At 53.4% G+C, this 26376-nt stretch overlaps 1 protein-coding gene across 10 annotated transcripts; it reads left to right on the plus strand.

Moving 5' to 3' along the window:
- Positions 1 to 277: 277 nt before the first annotated feature.
- FRMD8 (FERM domain containing 8) lies at positions 278 to 25342 on the plus strand. Of its 10 annotated transcripts, XM_072789893.1 has the most exons (13): positions 467 to 650; positions 747 to 831; positions 1434 to 1678; positions 2310 to 2477; positions 6746 to 6847; positions 7243 to 7301; positions 7433 to 7599; positions 9551 to 9769; positions 11908 to 12031; positions 12918 to 13061; positions 14106 to 14306; positions 20199 to 20403; positions 23507 to 25342. In XM_072789893.1, exons 1-13 carry the CDS (start codon positions 647 to 649, stop codon positions 23623 to 23625), a joined length of 1842 nt encoding a protein of 613 aa, XP_072645994.1. In that variant the 5' UTR covers positions 467 to 646; the 3' UTR covers positions 23626 to 25342. The 10 variants fall into 10 exon arrangements, with proteins under 10 accessions (XP_072645998.1, XP_072645996.1, XP_072646000.1 ...); XM_072789897.1 differs by lacking the exons at positions 467 to 650; positions 1434 to 1678 and adding an exon at positions 278 to 441 and having other exon boundaries at positions 2313 to 2477; XM_072789895.1 differs by lacking the exons at positions 467 to 650; positions 1434 to 1678 and adding an exon at positions 279 to 441.
- The last annotated feature ends 1034 nt before the right edge of the window (positions 25343 to 26376 follow it).

The following is a 26376-nucleotide window of genomic DNA, read 5'->3' on the forward strand; positions in this document are numbered from 1 at the left end:
GGAAGCATCTCCCTTTTACGGGTGACGAGACCAGCCCCAAACCACACGCGAGTGCCCAGAGCTAGGCCACCGCTCCCGACCTCTTGAACCTTCTTCGCTACACCTTGTCACAGGCCGGCGGGCGGCCCTGCGGGGGGCGGGGGGGGCCACCCGCCGACCAGGAGCGAGAGCAAACGCGGAACCACCGGGCGGGGCGTCCCAGGCTTGCGCGGGCCGGCAGGGCGCGTGCGCAGCAGCCCCGAGCTCCCATTGGCTCCCGCGGGCCGGGAGGCGGGGCCGCGCGCGTCGGCTTCCTCCGCCCCAGCTTCCGCGTCGCGGCTGGGGCAGCGGGACCCCGATCGGTGGCGGAGTCCCCGCTCGCTTTGGGGCGGGAGGCGGAGCTGGAGGTCGGAGTCAGACCCGGAGCCTGGGCTCAAGCGGCGGGCGCTGAGTCCCTCCGAAGTGAGAGCGCGGCGACGCCCTGCGCGGGTTCCCGCCCCGGACGGGAGGGCGGCGCGTCCTCCCGGGGCATCCCGGCCAGCCCCAGCCTCGACCCCCTCCCGCCTGTCGGCGCCCTGACCCCTCCCACCGGCCTCGACCTCGAGTTGGGTGAAGACCCGCTAGCCTGCGCACCAGTGCCTCCAGCGAACGCTGTTCACCTTTGCAGATGAGCGGGGACTCCGCCCTTCCCTGAGAACTTGAGGGCTCCCCAACCCTCCCATCCCTGGATCCCCCCAGTAACCAGTTCTTTCTCTTCCTCTCTGCAGATGGACGGGACAGAAGGCAGTGCTGGGCAACCGGGCCCCGCCGAGCGGTCCCATCGAAGCAGCGTGTCCTCCGTGGGAGCCCGAGGTGGGTCCCTGTCCCCGCCACCGACTTCTCTATACCCAGCTGGGGCCCTAGCCCTGGGGAAGTGGCCGTGGCCTGTCATCTCTTTCATTAGAGAGAATGTTATATATTAACAGGCAAGGTCTGTGAAGGTGTAGAGAAAAAGAAAAAAAAAAAAAAAACAGCACCTGGCCTCTGTCACTAGGCTGTTGGCCAAGGTGGGTACTGTTCTCTAATTTCCCTTTTCTCATTTGTAAAAGGAGTATGCCTTGCAGAGCTGTGAAATTCAAATGAAACCTCATGAATGAAGAGTGACACATTCACGTTCTCTGATTTCTTTCTCACAAACAATGGCTTGGAAGCAGGGATCATTATCTTCATTTTATAAGGAGGGAAATTGGGCCCTAGAGAGGTTAAGTCACTGGGTACTGGAGCCTGCAGTGCCTCTCAGTTGCCCCTACCTGAAAAGTGAGTGTGAATCACAGGCTCCTGGAGATGATTTTATGGTCCGTCAAGAAAATAGCAGTTACAGAAGAACAGACTGGAAATCCAAAATGCCCTTTCACTTGTGTTAGTGATAAACTATGCCTTTGCCTTTCATTGGCTTCACTCCGTTTGATCCACAGCCACACTTTGAGAGACGGGTGTTCTCCCTGCTTTAAGATGAGGCAACTGACATTCACACCTGCTGAAGAAGTCCGCGTGTTAGCGGGGGCCCAGGCTAGGATTGGAACCCAAGTCTATTGGCCTCCAGGCTCGGTGCTCCCCTATGGTTCCTGCAGCTCCAGGGATGGGGATTTGAATCTGGCTACTCTTCCAAGGGTCTTCCTTCAGCACCAGACTCCAGATAAGATCATACGGGCTATCACAAGTAACCACTCAACGTTTTAGGTTGTATTTCTCCTGGCCTGTTTAGACAGTCCTGAAAGCCCATAGAATTGGGTCCTGGGGCTTGAAGAATCCTGTGGGAGCTGAACCCTGGAAATTGCTTTACCCTGGGGCTGCCTTGGGAATCCTCTATTCCATCTTAGCCCAGGCCAGAGAGAGACAGCTACTTGCCTAAGGATAACAGTGAGTTTGGCAGCTCTCCTGCCTCACAGCCTGATATACTCCTATAATCTCAGGACAGATTCAGCCTGTTTCTACCTCAGTACCCACCTGTGGAATGTTCTCTGTCAAGGAAGAAGCTGAGCAGAGTTGTTGGGGCTGCCAGGAGAGTGTGTGGGGGTGCAGTGACCAGTCTTAATTTGAACCTTTGGGAGTTAGGGTGGGGCTGGTCCCTGGGCCAAAATTGCTGGATTTCCAGGTCTCAAGTAAGTCTTAACAGCACCCTACACAGGATCCTTTGGGGATGCTGGGGCTCTGTATCTGCAGGGTAACCTTGGTCACCCCAGGGGGTGTAGGGTGGGAACTCCAGCCCCAGTGGAGGGTAGTGAGTTCCTTGTCAGCATATGTATGCTTAGGTAGCAGGCTCAGCTGACCGTGCCCTGCCTCCATTGCAGCAGCTGACGTCCTGGTGTACCTGGCGGATGACACAGTGGTGCCCTTGGCTGTGGAGAACCTGCCCTCGCTTAGCGCCCATGAGCTGCACCGAGCTGTCCGTGAGGTCCTGCAGCTCCCGGACATTGCCCTAGATGCCTTCGCACTCTGGCTTGTGTCCCCTCTGCTGGGTAAGCCTTGGCAGTGAGAAGCCCATGCTGGAGGGTCGGGAGGGCAATGAACCAGTGGGAAGGGAAGGGGCAGCTTCCAGAACTTATGCCCGTTCTCCATAAGAAGAAGGTGGGACCTGTGTATGTCCTGGAGCTATCCCCCACTTTGAGGCCCTAGAGCCCTAAGAGAACACCTGGCTCTTCTGCCCCCACCTTCTTTCTCTCCTAGTGGCAGAGGAAGGGTCAAGTCTGACCCTCAGCCTGGATGCTGGAGTCTGGGGCACAAGGTGTAGCAGGGAGGAAAGGGATCCACATTCAGTGAGCATGTAGTCGGTGCCACAACCTGAGCTGGCATTTCTTTCTTTCTTTTTTATTTTTTTTTAAGATTTTCTTCATTTATTCATGAGAGACACAGAGAGAGACGCAGGGACACAGGCAGAGGGAGAAGCAGGCTCCATGCAAGGAGCCCAGCCTGGGACTCGATCCCGGGACTCGATCCTGGGACTCCAGGATCACACCCTGGGCCAAAGGCAGGTGCCAAACCGCTGAGCCACCCAGGGATCCCCTTGAGCTGGCATTTCTTGAGCACGATTTCTCCTTACCCTCACAGCCCAGCCCGGTGTTGCAGATAAGGCCATTGAGGTTTGGAGTAGCAGGTTCACTGAGTAGTAGGACTGAGGCCAGAGTGGAACCTGGGGGTACCCTCAGCCAGCCTCTTTGAACTGCATTCTGCTCCTTGGAGGAGGGAGAAGACCTGGCCTAGGGGAGTGGCCACTCCTGAAGGCAGGGAGAGTGGAACAAGTGGGAGCCCCACTTTTCTGCAGCCCTGCAGGGAGGGAGTCAAAGGAGAGGATGCCTTGCGAGGTGCCAGGGCCAGGCATATCTGCCAAGCTTAAATATTCTCCTTTCTTGTAGAAGAACAGAGGCTAGAAGAGGAGTGACTGGTTCCTCGGAGGCCCCTAGCAGTTACCTCTTTCTTGAGACCAGTAGAATTTATGCCTCTACCATAGAGGGAGGATCTCTGCCAGCCTGGTGGGAAAGGGAGTGCCCTTCCCATATGTCCCTGTCCTGTCCTTGTCTGTCCTCCCATGTCCCTTCCCATATGTCCCTGTCCTCCCTCCCATTGGAGCTTCCTGTCCAGCTGCTACTCTCGCCTACGCTCTTCCTGCTGACATGTCTCCTCCGCCTGCTCCCCACCCAGGTCAGCTGCCCCGTCGTCCCCCCCCCCCCCACACCCTGGGTGTTGGTCAAAACTGTCGGTCCCTTGGTTTGTGTCTTTGGGAAGCTGGGGGTAGCTGGCCTGTGTCCTGCTTCAGGCTCCCTGTTCCTGCAGCTGGGTGGCTGTTTCTTCCTCCTCCTTCCTCCGCCCCCACTCCCTCCTCATCACATTCCTTTTCCCCTGTGGCAAGAACATGAATGGGCTGCCTGTGTGGCCAGCAGGGTCACCCTGGGGCACCACCCTATCCAGGACGAGGGTGGCTAGAGGCCCCAGCACAAAGTCAGCGCCCACTTGGTTCCCAGGCTGGGTTCAGGAAGGCTGAAAGGCGGTTTCAGCTTTGACTCGGGTCCTTCAGAACTCTTGGCTGCTCTCCATCCCCCAGAGTGGGTTAAGCGGGGAGCAGATGGCCCAGGGCTAGGCAGCCGGGGCAGGGTGCTGTCTGCTAGAGCCACCCTTCAAGCTGGATGTGTGGGGAGTTTTCTCTTTCACAGTGCCCTTGTCACTGCACGGAACAAGCTCCAGGGCACACGAGTCTCACTTGGGTGAAAGCCTCCAGACAGGAAGGGCCCATCTGATAGTGTGTGGGACCACAGGATCAGTGCCCTGCTCTGATCGTGGGAGTCCTCGGAGCTGCTGGGGCACAGGGTCGGGATGGGCTGTAGGCAGAGGGAAGGGCACCATTGCCCAGGGTCCCCTCTCCTCCTCAGTGTGTCCAGGGACCAGCTCATCAGGTACCTTGTTCATCTCACGAGTATGTGTAGAGCCACCTCCTCCACCCCGTTTTGGCCGGTGATCTCGATGGCTTGGGGACGCAGTATCCTCGCTCTCAGGGACCTCACGGTCTAAAGTGTGCTACGGGAGCTCTGGTCCTGGTTTAGCCACTAACACTTGGTGGCCTTGGGCAGGCACTGTCCCTCTTTGGGCTTCAGTTTTCCACCTGGCCAGCGGGTGGCCTCATGCACTCCAGCGCTGACATCCTGTGAATGTCCAGGCAGAGAGCAGGTGGAGGCCCTGCTGAGTGGCCTGGCCAGTGGGGTTGCAGAGGGAGCCTTTCCTGGAGAGGAGAGGACACTGTCACTGGGGGCTTGTGGCCAGTCCCCGTCCTGGGGAGTGGTGAGGCAGGGCTGGCAACAGATGGGTGTGGCAAGCACCTAGGTAGGAAATGAGGGCTGAGGAGAGGTCGGAAATCTGATTCTGAAAAACGTTGGCAGAGAAAGGGATGTGAGGAAGCAGGGTGCAGGATTGGATGGGAGAGGCTGCAGGCAGGAGGGAGGCCAGTTTGGGGGCTGTGACTACTGTTTTGGGTTAAGATCAGGAACCAGGGGATCCCTAGGTGGTTCAGCGCCTGCCTTTGGCCCAGGGCATGATCCTGAAGACCCGGGATCAAGTCCCGCATCGGGCTCCCTGCATGGAGCCTGCTTCTCCCTCTGCCTGTGTCTCTGCCTCTTTCTCTCTCTCTCTTTCTCGCTCTCTCTCTCTGTCTATAATGAATAAATAAATAAATCTTAAAAAAAAAAAAAAAAAGATCAGGGACCAAATGGAAGCCTGAAGAACAGAGATGAGGACCCTTGACTTCAAGCTGGGAGGATAAGGCTCTGGGGCTCATAGTGGGAGATTAAGCAAGGAGAGAGGGGTCCAGAGAGGGGTCAGACGGCAGGGGAGGTTAGTTGATGGGATAGATGTTGTCATTCCCATTCCTTACTTCCGCCAGCCACCCTTGTTTATCACCTGTGGCTTAGAAACGGAGTCTGACTTCTCAGAGGCCGTGGTTGCTGGCACATGAGATGAGAGCACTTTCTCATTACTGGCCCAGGTTGTCGAGTCCGGGGTCCCTCTGGCTGCCCAGAATCAAGAGACGGGCATGAGGGGTGCACTTGGCCATTCTGCCGACCTTTGTGAGGACCTATGGCCGGCCAGGGGTACAGCAGTGAATGGGACAGAGCCACTCGTGCTGGAGTAACCTGACGGCTCACCAGCTCGTGGGGCATAGACCAGGAGATGACATCAGATAGTGGTAGACAGTGTCAAGGCAACCAAATGAGGGTGTAGTTGGTGTGGTGGAGGGTGACGGAGTGGGGTGCTGCCTCAGTGGATGGTCTGGGGAAGGAGACACTTGAACCAAGACCCAAGCCAGTCAGCCAAGTGAAGATCTAGTGGAGAGAGAGCCCGAGGCAGGAGGAACAGCAAGTGCAAAGGCCCTAAGGCACTGACAAGCTGGGAAGGTTCAAGGGATTGAAGAAGGCCAGTATGGCAGGAGGAGAATGGGAAGGGAATGAGGTGGGAGAGCTGGATGGCATGGAATGAAGGTCAGCTGGAGCCCCTGGGGGAGATGCTGGAGGTGGGGCCTGGCGAGGGAGAGGTCCAGCCTCTGCCAGGGGCAGGGGAGGGCAGCCCCTTGGGCCTCTAGGCTTCAGTTACCAACTTTGGGCTCTGCTTCCTAAAGGCCGTGCAGGGTTCACCTGTACCACCATCCCTGGCACCTTCCATCAGCCACAGCCTCTCCACCCCGGGCCACCCCCATGCTGCAGGGAGTCCGAGGCTGGCACTGTCTAGAGCCTCATCCTCTCTCACTCTGTGACTTTGGACAAGTAACTTAACCTCTCTGAGCCTCATTTCTCCCAACGAGTGAAATGAGGATAGTGTTTTCATGGGGCAGATGTACATAATCCACTTGAAGTGCTTCTGACCGCTGGTACCTGCTCAGTTAACACTGGCCGTAACTGGGGTGCCTAGTGGCTCAGTTGGTTGAGTGACACTCTTAGTTTCTGTTCAGGTTGTGATCTCAGGGTCGCAAGATTGAGCCCCACATCGGGCTCCACACTTAGCAGGGATTCTGCTTGAGTTTCACTCTCTCTCCCTCCCCCTCTGCACCTCCCCTCCCACCCTGCCCCAGGCATATGTGTATGCTCTCTGTCTGTCTGTCTGTCTCTCTCTCTCAAATAATAGATAAACAAATCTTAGAAAAAAAAAATTCCTGGCCATGACTGCCATCGTCGTTGCTGTGTTAGTGGGCGGCAGTCCTATCACTCAGAGGCCGCATACACAGGCCGCTTCCTCTCTCGTCCTGCAGAGGTGCAGCTGAAGCCCAAGCACCAGCCCTACAAGCTGGGCCGCCAGTGGCCAGAACTGCTCCTGCGCTTCACTGATGCTCCTGACGATGACGTGGCCATGGGTTAGTGCTGCTGCCAGTGTGCCCCTGTCTCAGGCCCACCTAGGCCTCCCCTGGCAGGTGGGGCTGCCCTTGCTGAGGGGTGGGACCAGCATCTCCCCCCCGAGCACCATCAGCTCAGGATGCTGGAGGTGGGGCCTGGTGACAGGGAGACCCAGCTCTGCCAGGGCCAGGGGAGGGCAGCCCCACAAGCCTCTGGGCCTATTACCAGCCTTTACAAGTTCCTCGAGGGGAACCCAGGAGGGGGTGCCCTGGGGGACAGCTATGCATCCCCCTCTCTGGACAGTCCTGAGGTTTTGTCAGTTATGGTGGGTGAGGGGGCACTGGGCCTGTCAGGGGAGAGGGTGAGGCTGGGCCAAGCCAGGGGGCCAGGCAGTGACCCCAGCCTCTCTCCTCAGATGAGCCTTCCCTGCAGTTCCGAAGGAACGTGTTTTTCCCAAAGCGGCGGGAGCTCCAGGTGAGGCCGTGAACCCCAGGTGGGACCACCCATCTCTGGTGCCCTGTGTCCCTCCTCCCCTTGTCCCTAGACCCCTGAACACTGGTCGTCGAACCAGCTGAGCAGCCCCTCCCTACCACACCGGCCCGTAGATCCATGATGAGGAGGTCCTGCGGCTGCTCTATGAGGAGGCCAAAGGCAACGTGCTGGCCGCACGGTACCCATGCGACGTGGAGGACTGTGAGACCCTGGGCGCCCTGGTGTGCCGCGTGCAACTCGGGCCCTACCAGCCTGGCCAGCCCACTGCCTGTGCCCTGAGGTGAGGGCCAGTGGGACCTGAGGCAGGGGCATGGGGTGGGGAGGGTTGCCCTGGAATCCTACTTCCAGGAGGAAGTCAGGAGGCCTAGGCCCTAGGGCTGGCCCTGACACTGTGTGACCTTTGACAAGTCACCCTACCTTTCTCAACCCCTTTCCCTCATCTGCACTAGACCTGAGAAGTAGGAGATTTGAGTGAAGTGACATCTTGAGAAGAGCCCCAGGTGTGCATGAGGGTGGAACCCAGCCTCCACCTGAGGTCAGAAGGGAGTTGAGCTTGTTCTTCTCGGGTCACAGCCCAGGACTGACCAGATACTGACCCCCAGTCACCAGGAACAGTCCAGCTTTGTCCCAAACTCCAGGGACGAGGCCCTTTTCCTCAGACACCCCAGGATGCTGGCTCTGTGTCTTCCATCTCAGGAAGCCATGCTCCTTGCTCTGTGAATTGAATCTGCCGTGGAAGCAGACCAGGCTATTCTCTGACCTCCTTGAACAATGATCCTGAGGCTCAGAGATAATCCCAATGAGGATGAACTTTCAGCACAGCCTGCTCCTAGACCCTGGGCCCATCCCCACCCCAACACTGCAGTGGACACTGTGTTGGAGGAGAGGATGTGCAGAGACAGGGCCCTGTGCCAGGTGACTTAACAGCTGGGACTCCGCAGGGACCACCCAGCTTAGCTGAGCCTAAGGGCTCCCACCGAGCCGGCTAAGGCTGGTGGCCATAGGAATCCTGGCTCTGGGGCGTTTCTATTCTTGCTGTGGCTGATGGCAAACGCAACCCAGACTGTTTATACTTGAGGGACTTTGTCAGCCAGAATCACAGACAGGTCCAGAGGTGGTCGAGATGCAGAGGTTCTCGGATCTGCAGACACTTGTCCTCTCTCTCCTGGGCCAACCCTGTGTCCTCTGGGCCAGCTTACACTCAGGCCAAATGGCCCAACAGTTGTATGTTGGCAGGGAGAGGCCTCTACCCTTACACACCAGTCCTCAGACTCACTCTGACACCTCCTTCCCCTGGCTGAGCCTCAGATCCACCCAAAGGAGACCCAGTGGCCAGGGCACTGATCGGCTTGCCCTGAGCCTACACAGACCCCGTGCATAGGAGAGTGGGGAAGGCCAGATTTCCAGATGACAAGCGAGAGTTGTTGCTGGAAAAAGGGATGTGGGGGCACAAGCAGTGGAAATGCCCACAGCAGCCCCGAGAAGGGTGTTGGGCCTCCAGGTCAGCATGGGTTCTTTCCTCCCCTCAGCCTTCCGGAAGCTCCAGCAGAGCCCCCTTCCCTCTGGTGAGAATGGCATCCTCAGCAATAAGTGTTTGGTGCCAGGCCCATGCTGGTGCCCTTCCATGCAAGTAGCTGTCTGCGCCCTTGTTTCCTCTGTGGAGAAACTGGGCCTCTGAGAAGGTGCTCCCCACTCCCAGACAGAGCTCTGGCTACAGGCCCCCCAGTGGCCCCGGAAGCAGCGCTGTTACCTCGAGGTGCTTACTGTAGGGTTGCCTGTTATTGGAAACCTTTCCTTCTTGAACCTGTGCTGGTGGATTGTGGGTTGCTGTTTTGTTTTTGTTTTTCATATCCTTGTTTGGCAGAAAATTCACGAAGAGCTGTAGGTCACTTGCCACACCGTTTTTTCATTGTAAAAGTTCCACTAGCTCAGAAATCCAGACCTTCCTGACTCCATGACAGGTGCTATGCTGGAAGCCTCCAGCCACAGGCTGGCTGTGAGGCAGGTCTGCTTTCAGCCTGCCCACTGGTCCCCTGACCTGCCTTTCTGGCCTCTCACCAGCCAGGCTTGCTATTGGGCTCACAGCCGTGGGCTCTCTGATGGTTCCCATCCAGGACCTTACCTGCCTTTGCTATGAGCGAGCCGCACCCTGAGGACCTCAGCACCTCCAGCCGGGCCCCCAGCCCCAGAGCCTCTCCTCATGCCGGGCACTCATCTTCCTTCCTGTGCAGGGAGAAGCTGGATTCCTTCCTCCCTGCCCACCTCTGCAAGCGGGGCCATGGGCTCTTTGCGGCACTCCGGGGCCGAGGGGCCAAGGCGGGGACAGGTGAACAGGGCCTGCTGAATGCTTACTGCAAAGTGAAGGAAGCTGGCGACGGTGAGCACGGGGCCTCCCTGAGCACCCACTACCGTGCCTACCTCCTCAAGAGCCACGAGCTGCCCTTTTACGGGTGAGTGATTCCCTGGCTTTGTCGCCATGGGCAGCCACAGCCCTGGGGTCTCTGCTGTCCCTTTCCCCTGACAGCCCAGCCATCGGTCTTGGCCTTTGCTAGCACGGCCTGCCAGGGCATCAGTCTCTGCTCCAGCCAGGCTCTGTCTTCACATGAGCCAGCACTGCAGGCCCCACGGGTACCGAGCTAGACGCCTGTCCTTGCCTCGTTCCTGTCACAGGCCAGACCACCAGACAGGTCTTCCCCTTCCGCCTGCCAGTCACTTGGTCGGTAGGCCTGCTGACCTCCCGTTGAGCCCACTCTCCCTCTCACACCTGTTCACATCTGTTCGGTAGCTCTTGGGCACCTGCTGCATGCCAGCGTTCTAGGCGCCAGCAGGACCTCAGTGAGCAAAGGGACCTGGTCTGTGCCTGATGGGGCTAACGATCCAAAGGGAAGAGAGACAGCAGCAGAGGTTGAGAACAGACTGCAGGTGGGCAGAGGCACCAGCCAGGTGACCAGTGAGGACAGTCACCAAAGGGGACAATACTCCGAAGGGGAGCAACGGCTCAGGCCAGGTGGTGATGATGCCAGAGGTGAGACATGGTCAAGTGTCGGAGATGTTGAGGTGTAGAGTCAACAGAATTTGCTAGACAGGTAGACAGTGGAACAGATGAAGGAGAGGAGACAGAGCTCCCAAGGTCTGGTCAGAGGCAACTGGAGGATGACGTTGTCATCAAATGAAGTGGGACCGTGCCGTGGAGCAGACTGGGGAAGGTTGGGGGTTTGGTTTTGGATGTGTTGATCTTAGATGCTTGCTGGATATCCAGGTGGCATTTCTGAGCGAGCATTAAAGTTTCTGAGTCTAGAGGCAGGTAATAATTGGTGGGCATCAGCATTTGGGTGGTTTGAAACCTGGAGCTCCAAGACATGGCCAAGGAGGTGAGTGTGGACCAGACACAAGGAGACCCTGGGCCAGCAAGGCAGGCAGGTGGGTCTCTACAGGCCAGGTAAAGGGGCCTGTCAGGGCAGGAGAGAGTGATTGAGCCTCCCATGCTGCTGCTTCCAGGTCAAGTTCAACCTGTCCTGTGCGGCTGGTGGTTGACCTCCAGCATCAGGGTGGCAACGGGTGAAGGAGATGAGAAAAGACTGGAGACAGTGAGTGTGACCAACACCTTCAGGGGTCAGTGCTGTGAAGTGGAGTCGAAAGATGCAGCATTTGTGGGTGGGGTCGGGGCAGAAGATCATTAATTTTCCTGATGGACGAAATGTGTGGGTACAGACAGGGATGACCCTCTAGAGGAGGGGGTAGATGAGGCTATGCAAGTGGCTGCTCCCGGTTGCTTCAGTGACTCAGTGAAGTAGGAGTCCCAGCCATTCACTGGGCTCATAGAAGTTCTTCCAGGAGTAGGGACAGGAGTGAGGCTGCTTGCGGGAATCAGAGGGAGCACATGCTGGCCTCCAGGCCAGGTCTGGGGTGAGGGTACAGCAGCGCAAGGGCTCTGGCTTCGCCTGCTGCCAGGGGGCAACAGGCCAGACTGCCAGAGGAGGAGGAAGGACACAACAGGGTAGGGGAGAGGGCGGTAATTCAGTGGGTCGGCGTGCCAGGGCCACATCCTTCCCCCTTCCCCGGTATCAAGCCCCAAAGCCTCCCTCATGGACCTTGAGCAAGTGTAGCTTGACCCCACTGCTGCTGAGGGGCCTTGTCCTGACAGACAGCAGGCCGAGGGGCTCTCCCAACCCTGACGTGGCCTGGCCACCTCCACCTCTGCCCCAGCCCCTACAGCCCAAGTCCTTGGGCTCCTGGTAGTTCCCTGAGCACCGCTTGCTCCATCCCACACCCAGATTCACGCTCTTCCTCTGTCTTCAGTGGCCACCCTCCTCTGTGCCACTCACTTCCTCCTCCTGCCTGTTCAGACTTTCCTGTCTGGTGAGACCAGCACAGATGCCGCCACCTCCAGGAAGTCTCCCTCCTCTTCCCTCACGATTTCTCCCTTCCCAGGGGCAGGTTTCATTGAAACTTCAGGTCATCCAAATGGCTTAAACTTCTCATGTGCCTGGGGCAGGCCGGGCCAGAGCATTGTGGTGGTGGAATCCAGACCCTGGACTGTCGGTTCTTAGTGCCAGAGGCGACAAATTAATAGCAGTTCTCTCCCCAGGTGTGCCTTCTTCCATGGCGAGGTGGACAAACCGGCCCAGGGCTTTTTACACCGGGGTGGGCGAAAGCAAGTGGCCGTGGCCATCAGCTTGGAGGGCGTGCATGTCATTGACAGCAGGGAGAAGGTACCTCCAGCTCCTCCAGGGCGGGATCTGGGTTGGGGGTGGAGGGCCTCACTGGAGAGGGAGTGGGGCCCTTACCCACGCCTTCTGGTTCTCTTGGGCCAGTGGTTGGCCTGGAGGCAGACTGGATGGCTTGCTGACCTCCCTCCCTCAGATGTCCCCACAGCCTCCAGTGCCACCCCGGGGGCTTCCTTGGGGTCTGTTCTACATCAGCTTTTCTGCCTAGCATGTGAGGTAGGAGCGTGGCTAGGGCAGGGGGAGGTGCAGCTGGGGTGAAAGCCTCTGAGTGGAGGGAATCTGGCATGGCCTGGCCGCTCTGTTGGACCAATGGCTGAAGACTAGTTATTGGATTTCCAGAAAAGCCTCACGACTAGAAGCCTTCCTTGGCTGCCTGAGTCCTGCTTCTCCCACTCCTGCCCTGTGGGGCGATTTCTCGGCACTTGGGCAGGAGTCTCTCCTAAGCTAGCAGGAAAGTTTTAGATGACTGCTGCTTGTCCCCAGAGTGGCACCCCAGCCCTTCCTTGCGCCCAAATATGCCGGGCCCAGAGCCCAGCTCAGCTTCTTGCTGAGTTGCTACCTAGTTGATTTCCAGGAAAAGGTCGTCCTTCCCACCTGCCTCTTGCCTCAGGTGACTATCTCAGCTGTCAGGGGCCTGGCTGGCTAGTGAGAAGTGCTGTGGGTTAGGAGTTGTCAGCCTCCCCAGACCACAGCCTCCTCTGAGGGTCTGATGAAAGCTGCCACTCCTCAGAGAAATTCACACAGGAATTTAGCCTCAGCCTTACAGGTATATAGCCTGGTAAGGTGTCCCCTCCTGGTGGTACCTGAGCAGGATAGGGTAGGGGAGTGGACTGCTCAACCGAATCCAAACTCTGCATCTCCCTCTGGCCAGCATGTCCTGCTGGGCCTGCGCTTCCAGGAACTGTCGTGGGACCACACCTCCCCCGAGGAGGAGGAGTCTGTCCTGTGGCTAGAGTTTGATGGGGACAACGAGGGCACACCGGTCAACAAGCTCCTTAAGATCTACTCCAAGCAGGTAGTGGGTGTTGCCTACACTGGGGGTGGGGATGGGGTGAAGTGTGGTAACCCTGAGCTTAGGGTGCCCCAGGCTATGGGAGGCTCCAGGCTGGCTGACAAGGAGGTGAGAGGGCTGCTGAGGGCCTGGGGACCAGAGAAGCTGACATCAGCTTATCTATGGCCACCCTTGTGAGTCAGAAGGCCTAGTTTGATGCCACCCTGGGCTTCCTAGTTCTGTGTGACTCTAGGAGTTGGGTGCTTTCAGAGCAGGAGCAGGTGTGGCAGGGTGAAGGCCCCACGTGCCTTGGTTTCGCTCTGTTCAGCCAGCCCCCACCCCTGCCCCTCCTGCACCTGCCCTGGTCATGGCACAGGCCTTCCTCCCACACTTCCTCCTTTCTTCTCAGCAGACACTGGTCAGAACCCCTGTCCTTGAAAGCACACCTCCACCCCTGCTGCCATCTGGGGTCCCTGGACCCTCCATAGGTGCTCTCCTTACTCTGGCCTCCCCTCCCACTTGGCCACACATCTGGCCACAGCCAGCCTCTGCTTTGCCACACGTCTGTCCTCCATCCCCACTCAGCTTGACCTGGGGCTCCTGGACACTCCACCCCTGTCCCCTGTGGTGGCTGCCCTGACCTCCTGCCCTGAGCATCCACAAGCTCTTCCCTCTCACAGCTTTGAATACTCAGCTGGGCCCGCCTTTTTGCTGATGATTCCATAATTTTTGCATTACCAGGCTAGATCCCTTTTTAAAGTAAATGTTTTATTGAATTATAGAGAAAAGCACCCAAATCCCAAGTGTAGAGCTCAACGGGTTTTCCCAGAATAACCCATGTAATACCTTTCAGGTTGCAAAATAGAACCAGGACCCCAGGAGACCCCTCGAGCCCCCTCTCTCGCCTCCCCCCGACCACCACCAAAGGGACCCCCATTGTGACTTGTTTCAGCCATGAGTCGTTCTGCCTGTTTTTGAACCTTCTGGTGGCAGGTCTGCACCGTGTGTTCTGTCCCATCTGATTTGTTCTGCTCTGCGGTGTGTTTGTGAACTTCATCCTCACTGTAGGTAGCAGTGACTGGATCTTTTGGGGTGCTCTCTGATGTTCCAGCATCAAATTCACCTGTCTTGACTTTCCATTCCATTGCTGAGGGATGCTTGGGTTTCCGGTTTATGACTATCGCCAGTGACACTCGTGATCGCTGCCATGCGTGTCCTTTGTGCGCGTGTGTGGGTGTACACCCGGGAGTGGAACGGCTGGGCCAGCAGGTCAGTGCATGCACCCTCGAACAGACACTGCCCATTGTCCACGAGAGCTTGCTGCTTCGCATCCTCTCCCCCGGCCCATTGTAGCCGCTCTGGAGGGACAATCGTGCTATCTCCTTATGGTTTTTTCCTGTGTTTTAGTCCATTTTATTGAGGTATAATTTACAGTAAGCATCCATTTTAAGAGTAAGTTTTGATGCATTAACGTGCTTGTGTAACCACCACAGTCAGGCAGCAGAGCAGCTTATTTGCTGAGCTTGTATCTTTCTAGATGTTAAATGTCTGTTCACACCTTTTGTCCATTTTTTATTGGAGTATTTGTATCACCCCCCAAATCTCCACCTGGCTATTGTTGGCCTCTCCCCGCTGCCTAATGAGGTTGGCAACTTTTTTTTTTAATTCTTTTTTTTTTTTTAAGATTTTATCCATTTATTCATGAGAGAGAGACACACACACACACAGGCAGAGGGAGAAGCAGGCTCCACGCAGGGAGCCCAACGGGGGACTCGATCCCGGGTCTCCAGGATCCGGCGGCCCTGGGCTGAAGGCGGCGCTAAACCGCTGGGCCACCGGGCTGCCCTTTTTTTTTTTTTTTTTAAGTTTTTATTTATTAATTCATGAGAGACACACACATAGAGAGAGGCAGAGATACAGGCAGAGGGAGAAACAGGCTCCATGCAGGAAGCCCGATGTGAGTCTCAATCCCGGGACTCCAGGATCAGGCCCTGGGCTGAAGGCAGTGGGCTGCCCCAGGTTGGCAGCTTTTATGTATTTATTTGCCATCTGGGTGTCCTCTGTTTGTTGAAATTTTTGCCAGTTTTTCTTTGGGGTTGCCTTTTTTTTTTTTTTTTAATTCATCCTTTAGTACCTTTCTTGTCTGCTTTAAGAGTCATCTCCCACCTGCTACTTGATGCTTCCCACAAGCTCTCCCTAGAGTTTCGCTTTCTCCAGAGCTCGCTATAAATACACTCCGCTACACATGTACATGCATGTAACCCTACATATTTACCCAAGCAACATAAAGACATATGTCTACAATGATAGGTGTACTCAGGTGTTCATGGCAGTTCCATTTATAATAATTGAAGCATCAGAAACAGCACACATGTCCATCAGCTGGTGACTAGGGAAACAAATTGTGGTATACACACACTATACGTAACGTGTGCAGCCTTTGCAACTGGCATCTTTCCCTGACTTTATGTTTTTGAGACCCGTCCATTGTATGATGTGTCAGTTGGTCCCTTTACGTTGTCAAATTGTACTCCACATTGTGCGTAAACCTCAGGTCAGCTCTTCATCCACTGAAAGATATTTGAGTTGTTTCCAGTTTGGGGGCTTTTGTGAATAAAGCCGCTGTAAACATTTGTGTGGACTTATGCCTTCATTTCTCTCATATAAGTCCCCAGGAGTGGGATTGCCAGATTGTGTGATAAACCTCATATCGTCCCTATCAGAAACCAAACTGCTAAAAAAAGAAAAAAAGAAAGAAAGAAACCAAACTGCTTTCCAAAGTGACCGCACCATTTTGCATTCCCACCAGCACCATCTGAGAGTTCCAGGTGCTCCAGTCTGCCCAGCACTTGGTCTTTGCCAGTCTTGTCTGCCATTCTCATAAATGCAGCGGCTTCCATTTGCCTTTTCCTAAATTTCATGATGTTGATCATCTTTCCAAGTGCTTATTCTCCATGCACATATTGTCTCTGACAGAGGGTGTGTTCAGATCATTGGTCCATGTTTTCATTAGTTTCTTTTTCTTTTTTTAAGATTTTATTTATTTATTTATTTATTCATGAGAGACACAGAGAGAGAGGCAGAGACAAAGGCAGAGGGAGAATTAGGCTCCCTGTAGGGAGCCCGATGTAGGACTCAATCCGGAACTCCAGGATCACGCCCTGGCGGAAGGCAGGCGCTCAACCCCTGAGCCACTCTGGTGTCCCAGTTTCTTTTTCTTTTAAAGATTTTTATTTATTTATTTGAGAAAGAGAGAGCACAAGGGGGTGGGCAGAGGAAGAGGTAAAAGCAGACTCCCCCCCCAGGACCTGGGATCATGACCTGAGCCAAAGGCAGAAGCCACCTAGATGCTCCCTCATTGGGTTATTTTCCTATTGACTTGTGAGTGTTCATTCTATAGTCTGTATCCTTTATCAGATATGTTTTGCAAATCTTGCAGTCTGTGATTTGACTTTTTACTTAATTTTTTGAAGAGATGTTTTTAATTTTGATAGAGTCCATTTCATCAGGTTTTTTCCCCTTATGGTTCCTAAGAAATTATTGCCTTAAAGAAAAAAAAAAGGGGGGGATCCCTGGGTGGCTCAGCAATGTGGCACCTGCCTTTGGCCCAGGGCGCGATCCTGGAGTCCCTGGATCGAGTCCCACATCGGGCTCCCTGAGGTGAGCCTGCTTCTCCCTCTGCCTGTGTCTCTGCCCCTCTCTCTCTCTCTCTCTCTCTCTCTCTCTGTCTGTCATAAATAAATAAATAAAATCTTTTTTAAAAATTAAAAAAAAAGAAAAGTAATTATTGCCTAACCCGAGGTCACAAAGATATTCTGTATTTTTTCCTAGAAGTTTTATAATTCTTAGTAAAATTTCAGAAACTAGACGTTTTATAATTTTGGGTCTGTGATCCATTTCAAGTTGCTTTTATACATGAGGTGTGATATATAGATCAAGATTCTCTCTCTCTTTTGTTTTGGTTTGGTTTGGTTTCAGTGTTATTTGTTGAAAAGACTGTGCTTCCATCATTGAATTGCCCTTGTGTCTCTGTCGCAATTCAATTGGCCAAGTGTGTGTGGGTTTATTTCTTGATTATCTGTTCTGTGCCCTTGATCTATGTGTTTGTCTTTCACTAATAATCATACTCTATTGATTACTGAAACTTTATAGTAAGTCTTCAAATCAGATAGGATGATTTCCAGAACTTCGTATTTTCCAAAATTGTTTTTGACTATTCCAGTTTATGCATTTCCTTATAAATTTTAAGATAAGCTTGTCGATTTCTACCCTTTCTTCCCCAAAAAAGCTTCTGGGGTTTAGACCAAGATTGTGTTGAATCTGTAGATTAATTTGGAGAGAATTGACATCCTAAGTCTTCCAGGCCATTTATTTTTATGTCTCCATTTATTTGTCTTTGATTTTTTTCACTAACATTTTATTGTTGTCAGCATACAGATGCTTTTATCATATTTTTCTCTAAGTATTGCTTTGCTTTGCTTTCTCTTCTTGGTGCTAGCCTAGGTGGTACTTTTTAATTTATTTTTATTTACTAGTTTTATAGTGACATAAAAGTTTATTGCTCTCTCAATAACATTATAGGTAGGCAGTCCAGTCTAGATCTGTTATTGTGGACTCATAATCCTTTAACCTTATTGCTCCACCATGCATATTCCCTACTCTTATTTTTTTTAGGATTTTAATTATTTTTTAAATTAAAAATTTTATTTATTAATGAGAGACAAGAGAGAGAGAGCAGCAGAGGGAAAAGCAGGCTCCACGCAAGGAGCCCGACGTGGGACTCCATCCTGGGTCTCCAGGATCAGGCTCTGGGCTGAAGGCGGCGCTAAACTGCCGAGCCACCCAGGCTGCCCAAGATTTTAATTATTTATTCACGAGAGACACACAGAGAAGCAGAGACCTTGGGAGAGGGAGGAGAAGCAGGCTTCCTGCAGGGAGCCCAATATGGGTAGGACTCAATACTGGGACTCTGGGATCACACCCTGTGCTGAAGGCGGACGCTTAACCACTGAGCCACCCAGGCGTCCCTATTCTCTACTCTTTTTTTTGTTTTTTATTTTTTTTTAACTTTTATTTATTTATGATAGGCACACAGTGAGAGAGAGAGAGGCAGAGACACAGGCAGAGGGAGAAGCAGGCTCCATGCACCAGGAGCCTGACATGGGATTCAATCCTGGATATCCAGGACCGCGCCCTGGGCCAAAGGCAGGCGCCAAACCTCTGCGCCACCCAGGGATCCCTCTATTCTCTACTCTTAAATTCACCTCATGGTCCAGGATAGCTGCTTCAACTCCAGCCATCACATCTACATGCTAGACAACAGGAAGAAGAAAAAGGACAGGCAATCCCCCCTTTTAATTTCAATTTTTAGTTGTTCATTGTGGTATGTAGAAATACAGTTGATTTTGTTATCTACATATTCATATGTCCTGCAACTCTGTTAAACTCACTCACTGGTTCTCATAGTTCTGTTGCAGATTCTTTGGGGTTTTCTCTGTAGACAGTTGTGTCGTCTGTGAACAGGGATAGTCATGTTCTGGCTTTCCAGTCTGCATGCCTCTATTTACTTGGCCTGATTGCAATCCCTTGGACCTCCAGTACAGTGTTGAGTGCGTGTGAGCAGACATCGCAACTTGCTTCTGACCTTAAGGGGGACATATGTCCAGTCTTGCTCTCAATAAGTATGGTATCGGCTATAGGTCTTTGAAAGACACCCTCACTGGGTCGAGGAAGTTCCCTTCTGTTCCTGGTTTGCCAAGCTTTATCTTGAATGGATATTAATTTTGTCAAATGTGGGATCCCTGGGTGGCGTAGCGGTTTAGCGCCTGCCTTTGGACCAGGGCGCGATCCTGGAGACCCGGGATCGAATCCCACGTCGGGCTCCCGGTGCATGGAGCCTGCTTCTTCCTCTGCCTGTGTCTCTGCCTCTCTCTCTCTCTCTGTGACTATTATAAATAAATAAAAAAAAAAAAAAAAAAAAAAAATTTTGTCAAATGTGGTATAATTTTAATGGCAGGCAGCGTCACACCATGATTGGGGTTTTGTTTCAAGGAACTTAGAGGGCTCCCCTGTTGTGCTTACAGCGCAGGGGCCTCTGTTCCCACTGGCCCTCCTGTTTACCAGCCTAGTGCCTGCCAGCTCTGCTTGGTGGAGTCACTCAGTGAGAAAAGGAGGCAGGGGTGGAGAGTAGATGCTGGCTTCCGCTCCTGGGCCTGGGCTGGGTCTCCTGCCCTGCCCCCCCCTCCCCCCCAGGATGGGTTGTGTTACTTCAGAGAAGCCTTGGAATGCACTGGATGGGGGCAGGTACCAGGCCACTCTCCACTTGTCTGTCACCTGGGGGCCATTCTCTTGGCCTCTAACCCTGCTCTTCCTATGAGTGCTTTTTGAAGCACAGGCAGGTATTGATCCACCTCCGTCCCTGCTGCATCCCACTGCCTATAGCAGCACCTGCCACAGGGTAGGTACTCAGTAAATGTGTAACCTGACTAGAGGATGCCACGTGCTGACGGCTTTCTCTATATGGATCCACCAGACTCCCGGCATCCCTGTCATACGGTGTCCAGACCATGCTCATTGACATCTGGTCACTTCTCCTTTTTTGTCAACATGTGTTATATTTAAAATTTGTTGAGAAGGTAGCACTTTGGAAGAATGTGCTCAGAGGGAACCCGTAAGCCTGTGGTCTGACCACCATCTTCTTCATAGGCCTGCAAACTCTTCTCTCAGACAACTCCCCTCCATTCTTACAACCCAGAAAGCTCTGTCCTGGGTCCTCTTCTTCATCAGCCTCCTGTAACTGCTGAGATTCCTCCCCTATCTGGCTTGACTGCTGCAGCCCATGGCACTCAGCCTTCCTGGCCTGGGCCTTCTGCCAGAATGTTCTTTCTTACCCATCCCACCTCCCAGACCTGAGACGGGAACTCATTCATCAGGCCTGACCTCCAAATTCAACCCAGACGGATACCTCCCCTGTCCCCTGGCCCGCAGAACACCTGACCCCCTCTTCCTTTTTTTGTGTTTGTTTCATCATCTGCCTCCCCCAGCAGAAAGCAGGGGCTAGTCCATCTCATCCATCTCACTCCGCAGAGCATGAAAAGGCTGGGCCTGGGCCATCCGTAGCTCACCACCCAGGCCTCAGGGTGGTCCCTCTGTCCTCCCCAGGCCGAGCTGATGAGCAGTCTCATCGAGTACTGCATTGAGCTGAACCAGACTTCAGAGCCTGCTGCCTCCCAGGAAAATGTGTCTGGCACCCCCTCAGCTGCTGGTGCCCCACCACCTCCCATTCAGCGCCCACAGCTGCGGAGGCAGGGCAGCGTGGTATGCAGCCGCCTCCAGCATCTCTCCACCATTGACTACGTGGAGGAAGGTGAGCACATGTTCACGTGTACACACATACACACATACATATGCACACCTAGGGAGCCCTAGGGACAGGGAGCTGCTAAGTGATTCCAGAGGCATCGAGTTAGGGTCCAGCTGGAAGGGACCTAATTGGAGGATGGGGGTGAGGTCAGGGGAGGGTCGCATCTGTGAGTTCTGTGATTGGGAACGGGCCTTTGGGACCCTGGCAGGAAGGATCCCTCCCTGTCCCTGTCCACAGATATGTTCCCTGCGGCTGTGTCCAGTTGTGAAAAACTAGAAACTCCTGAAGTCTGATCTTTCAAGTGTGGATATAGAAACAATGGGCCACATCCGGTGGACTCAGGGCAGGTGGTAAAAGGGCAGGACCCTTAATGCAGTGTGGTGTCTCACATCAGGCCCCGGAGCAGACAGCCATTTGTGAAAGAGCTGGTGAAGTACATAAGTCTGTAGTTTAGTTAATCATGTTGCATCGATGTTTATTTTCTAGTTTTGGCAAATATATGATGGTAATGGAAGATGCCAGCATCAAGAGAAGCTAGACGAGAGTACATAAGAACTCTTTGTATTATCTTTTCTTGATAAATCCAGAATTATTCCAAAATAAGAAGGTTTAAATGTAGTAAGGATGACCTGCATTTAGATAGCAAAATGTAGGGGATTCCTAGGTTGCTCAGCGGGTTAGCACCTGCCTTCAGCCCAGGGCATGATCCTGGTGTCCTGGGATCGAATTCCACATCGGGCTCCCTGCATGGAGCCTGCTTCTCCCTCTGCCTGTGTCTCTGTCTCTCTCTGTGTGTCTCTTATGAATAAATAAATAAAATCTAAAAAAAAAAAAAAAAAGATAGCAAGATGTAGGGGCACCTGGCTGGTTTAGTCAGTGGAGCAGGTGACTCTTGATCTTGGGGTTAGGAGTTCAAACCCCATGTTGGGTATAGAGATTACTTAAATATAAAATTTTTAAAATAAATAAATAGCAAGATGTTCACAATAAGGTCAAGTAATAAAAATCAGGTAATAGGACCACCCACGCAAGACTGCATCTGTGTATAGGAGGGACATGTGCCAACTGGTGGTGAATTGCTGTAACTTCTACTTTTTTCCTTGTGTTTCTTTGTAGTATTTACATTTTTGATGACAAACAAGCATATCTTTTTTTTTTTTTTTAAGATTTTATTTATTAGAGAGAGGGGAGAGGCACAAGTAGAGGGAGAAGCGGGGAGCCTGATGCGGGGCTCAATTGTGCAACCCTGAGATCATGACCTGAGCTGAAACCAAGTTGGCCACTTAACTGACAGACACCCAAGCGCCTACAAGCATGTCATTTTTATCATCAGGAAAAGCAAAACAATATTTTTTTAAAAGATTTTATTTATTTGACAGAGCATGAGCACAAGCAGGGGGGAGCTGCAGAAGGAGAGGGAGAAGAAGCAGGGAGCCTGACACGGGGCTGGATCCCAGGACCTTGGGATCATGATCCAAGCCAAAGGCAGATGCTTAACCAACTGAGCCACCCAGGTGCCGCGTGAAACAATTTTTCTGTAACGACCGTTTCCCCGTTTCTACACCTTGGTGTGGCTAGCAGGCGTGTCACCCAGCTCCCTATTGTGGGACATGACAGTTATTTCCAGTTTTCAGCCACTATAGACAACACAGGTATTGCTAAATCCTTGCTTGGAATCTGAACCATTTCCTCAGGATCATTCCCTAGAAACAGGGTTGCAGTGTCAGACAGTATGCCTGCTGGCCCCCTCCTGGGAGGGCATACACTCCAGTCATCTAGCCACTCTCCAGCACACTAAAAGAGAACTTGTTTGGGTTTGGTTTGGTGTTCGAGCATTAGTGAGGTTGGACCGATTTTGTGTGCTTGGTCATTTTTATTCATGGATCATTGTTCACTTATTTGTGTTGTCTATTTTTCTTTTGTTGCTAGATTTTTTTTTTTAAGATTTTATTTATTGGGCAGCCCCAGTGGCTTAGCAGTTTAGTGCCGCCACCTTCGGCCCGGGGCGTGATCCCAAGGACCTGGGATCAAGTCCCACATCAGGCTCCCAGCAGGGAGCCTGCTTCTCCCTCTGCCTGTGTCTCTGCCTCTCTCTTCTTCTGTGTCTCTCGTGAATAAATAAATAAAAACTTAAAAAAAAAAGATTTTATTTATTTATTCGTGAGAGACACAGAAAGAGAGAGGCAGAGACATATGGAGAGAGAGAAGCAGGCTCCCTGCAGGGAGCCTGATGTGGGATCATGTTCTGAGCCAGAGGCAGACACTCAACCACTGAGCCACCCAGGTGCCCGTTGCTTGATTTTGTTAATTAACATCTTACGTTAATGTGGTGTATTTGTTACAGTTACCGAACAAATAAGGATACAGTATCATTAAACTCCTTTATTTTAGCCTAATGTTCTTTCCAGTGGTAGGCTCCCATCCAGAATGCCACACTACATTTAGTTGTCATATCTCCGTAGGCACCCCTGGGCTGCGACAGTTTCTCAGATTTCCCTTGTTTTTGATGACCTTGGCAGTTTGGAGGACTACTTGGGGATATTGTAGGAGGCCATGTAACTGGCATTTGCCTGGTGCTTTCCTCATGCTCAGGCAGGAGTTGTGGGCTGGGGAGGAAGGTCCCAGAGGTTAAAGTGCCATTTTCATCACACCTGTCAAAGGTGCATTATCAACATGACTTAGGACAGTTGATGTTGACCTTGGTCACCTGGCTTGAAATTTAACTTCTATGAATTCCTTTTTTTTCTTATGGAGGCTCACCTTCAGCCAGCCTCCTGTGCTGTAGGTGTTTTATTTCTTTGGTCTGTTCTTGAACTGGGTTGAGCAAAAGCTCCTGGGACAGCAGAGCTGACCCAGCATCAAATGCAAAACCCAGATTTGCCTCTGATGCAGAAGGCTAACCACATGTCTTGCCCTTGGCAGCACTGGCAGACGAGCTTCGGTGGGGTCTGAGGCTCAGACAGTTCGTGGATGCAACGAGGGGGACCCAGTGTGAGCAGGTTCTGGAAGGAGCCAGCCCCTGGTGCCAGAACCCAGGCTCCCAGGGGCCTGGACCATCACACCCCAGGAAGCCCTCCCTCAACACGTTCCTCTTATTCCTTCATAGGTCAGCAGATCAAGCGGGTGAAACCAAAGCGCACCACATCCTTCTTCAGCCGGCAGCTCTCCATGGGCCAGGGGAGCTACACCGTGGTGCAGCCCACCGACAGCCTGGAGCAGGGCTGAGGGTGGCAGTGCCGGGCAGGGGGAGGGCACAGGGAGGTCCTCCCTGGACCTAGCCCAGCGCTCTTCTCCCAAGGGGCAGGACCAGGCTGTGGCTCTGGTGTTGCGTAGGAGGATTACCTCGGAGAAGAAAGAAGCAGCTTCTGTGCCCGTGGTGGTACATGGGCCACGCAGAGCTGGCTGGGGACTCCCGCAGGGTCTTCCTTGCAGCCTGCCTGCCTTCCCCCTGGACTCAGCCCCACTGCTGTCTCAGGACCATCTGAGGAGGTTCTGGCCACCTCCTCCCAGCCAGGGATGTGCCCTTCTCAAGATGGACAGTGTCCCCGGCTCTGAAGTCCTCAGTGACAGCCCTGATGGCAGGTGGCCAACAAATAGGGTTCAGGACTATAGGTCCGATGTGTGTCTTTGGTCTTTTCCCTGGACTTTGGTGACCACATCCCTGCATTTCTTCTGCCACATTCCACCCACGCTGCCAGTCTGGGCATGGCCCTGAGGGGTGGGAAGGAGGCCTCCCTGGACTGAACCACAGCAGGAACAGAGAGAGTGAAGCCTCCCACCCATACTCTCTCTGGCTGGATGGAACTGGAGGGAGCCGGGCAAGGCCTGGCTCAGGGAGCACTCTGTGCTCCTCACTCAGGCCTCTTGTGGTCAGGACACATTCTGACTGGAGGGAAAGTGCCTTTTTGCCAGCTTTTGATGACAACACTGTTCCAGGAGGTGGCTGCCCTGTGGACCAATGTGCCCACCAGATCCACACTCTACACTTAAAGAGGCTCCCAAACCACCCTGGGCTTCAGGTTCTAGTTTTGCCCTTCTTTCATCTGCTTCAGTTCCACAAAGCCTGTGAACTCTGGGGTAACGAGAAGATGCCCCCACCAACCTCAGAGCTGCTGGCTCTCCTTCAAGATGGCACCATGGTGTCCACCCTCCTGACCCTGGGGGTGGCCCATGCAGGCAAACGTCCTATGCAACTTGGTCTCCTCTTTCCAGGGACATTGTAGGGAGGCTGGATGTGGCACTGGGCATGGTTTTTAACCTGCTTCCCCCCCCTGGCATCTCCCAGAGGAGCCGTCCCAGCCCCTCTGCTCCTCCATGGTGGGTCCATGGCCCTCACAGCGCTTCCTGGGACTTTCCACAGGAAGAAGCAGGCGCAGCTCAGCACTGGATTCTGCTTTGTCCTCCGTCTTCCCTCCCTGCTGAGAGCCTTGGCAGAGGAAATGCAAACTGGTCTCCAGGGTCAGAGCCCATTCCCTCCTCTTCCTTATGGTGGCTTTTGAGCACTCCAGATGTTCTGGGGCGGGCTTGCCTCCAGCAGTAGGGACTTTGTTACTTGTTATAATTAAGTAGGTGTCCCCAGCCTTGTGGAATGTCCCAGCCAGAGGACATCTTGTCTCCCCTCCTGGAGTCACTGGACCTGAGTGGCTGACAGCCCGCCTGGCACCCAGCCCTCTGGTTATCTCCTCTTGCTCTTTTGACCCAAGTGAATGTTTATCTGCTGGGCTGATGGGTTGAGGGTGTCGGGCGTGGACACACATTACTTGTTTTTATCCTTCAGTCTGTCTGTTTTATCCTTCAGTCTTCTGTTCTCTGAGCATCCTTTGTGCCATGACCTTTTCTGCCTGCCCTTTGGGACAAAGCAGTATTTTACCAAGTGCCCTTTGAATATTCTCATTCTTTTGTATCATGTGACTTCTTAATAATAAAATAAATTTCTAGCGAACTTTGAGCGGTTTATGTTACTGAATAATGAGGGTGTGTTGGTTACACCCTGGGAGTTGACTACAGGCTGCTTGTTTGCTTTTTTTTTTTTTTCCTTAAGATTTTATTTATTTATTCACAAGAGGCAGACACAGGCAGAGGGAGAAGCAGGCTCCATGCAGGAAGCCCGACGTAAGACTCCATCCCCGGTCCCCGGGATTATGCCCTGGGCTGAAGGTAGCGCTAAACTGCTGAGCCACCCGGGCTGCCCTTGGTTGCTTTTTTATTAAACACACAGCAAAAGGGCAGCCCAGGTGGCTCAGCGGTTTAGCACCGCATCTGGCCCAGGGCCTGATCCTGCAGACCCGGGATCGAGTACCATGTCAGGCTCCCTGCATGGGTCCTGCTTCTCCCTCTGCCTGTGTCTCTGCCTCTCTCTCGCTCTCATGAATAAATAAATAAAACATTAAAAAAACAAAACAAAACAGCAAGGTAATGCAGCTTTCTGGGCTGCTGAGCTGAGTTCAACGGGAGAGCCCAGAGTGCGGTTTTCCAATGTCAGTGATTGGTCAGGGATGCCTTTGTTAAGAAGGTCCAGGAGGGGGTTGGGGATTCATGGTGGGACCAAGGTGGGGGGGTGTGGAGGGAGGCGGGGGCAGGAGGAGTCGGTAGTGGGCAGGCTAGAGCCTTTGTCCCTGTCCCCTGAGCCTAAGCCATACAACAGTGGCCTATAGATCCCCCACTGCCCTGTTCTTCCTCACACTGAGGGCTTGGGGCTCTGGGGAGAGTCTGGATGCCAGCACATCAGCCAAGAGGCCAGAGAACCCAGAACCCTTAGGCGATTCTCAGGCCCACCCTGGGGGCTCTTCGTGGCCTGGGCCCCGGCCAGGAGGCAGTTTGTTCCCCACAGATCCTGTTGGTAGCCACGGGCTTTGGCCCTGTAGGGTAAGCACCATATGGGGTCTGGAGCTCCCATTGTGAACGATTTGGGAGCGTCTCTGTGGCAGCGAGGTACTGGGACTAGGGCCCCCTCCCCTAGTCATGCCTTCTGTGGGG

Source organism: Canis lupus, chromosome 21 (genome assembly GCF_048164855.1).
Source record: "Canis lupus baileyi chromosome 21, mCanLup2.hap1, whole genome shotgun sequence".
NCBI lineage: Eukaryota > Metazoa > Chordata > Mammalia > Carnivora > Canidae > Canis > Canis lupus.

Bases quoted from the DNA above. Each gene is read 5' to 3' on its own strand.
- FRMD8 (XM_072789893.1), top strand. The intron at 7,600-9,550 runs GTGAGGGCCAGT...CTTCCTGTGCAG, and splicing joins CCCACTGCCTGTGCCCTGAG to GGAGAAGCTGGATTCCTTCC. The intron at 20,404-23,506 runs GTGAGCACATGT...ATTCCTTCATAG, and splicing joins CATTGACTACGTGGAGGAAG to GTCAGCAGATCAAGCGGGTG.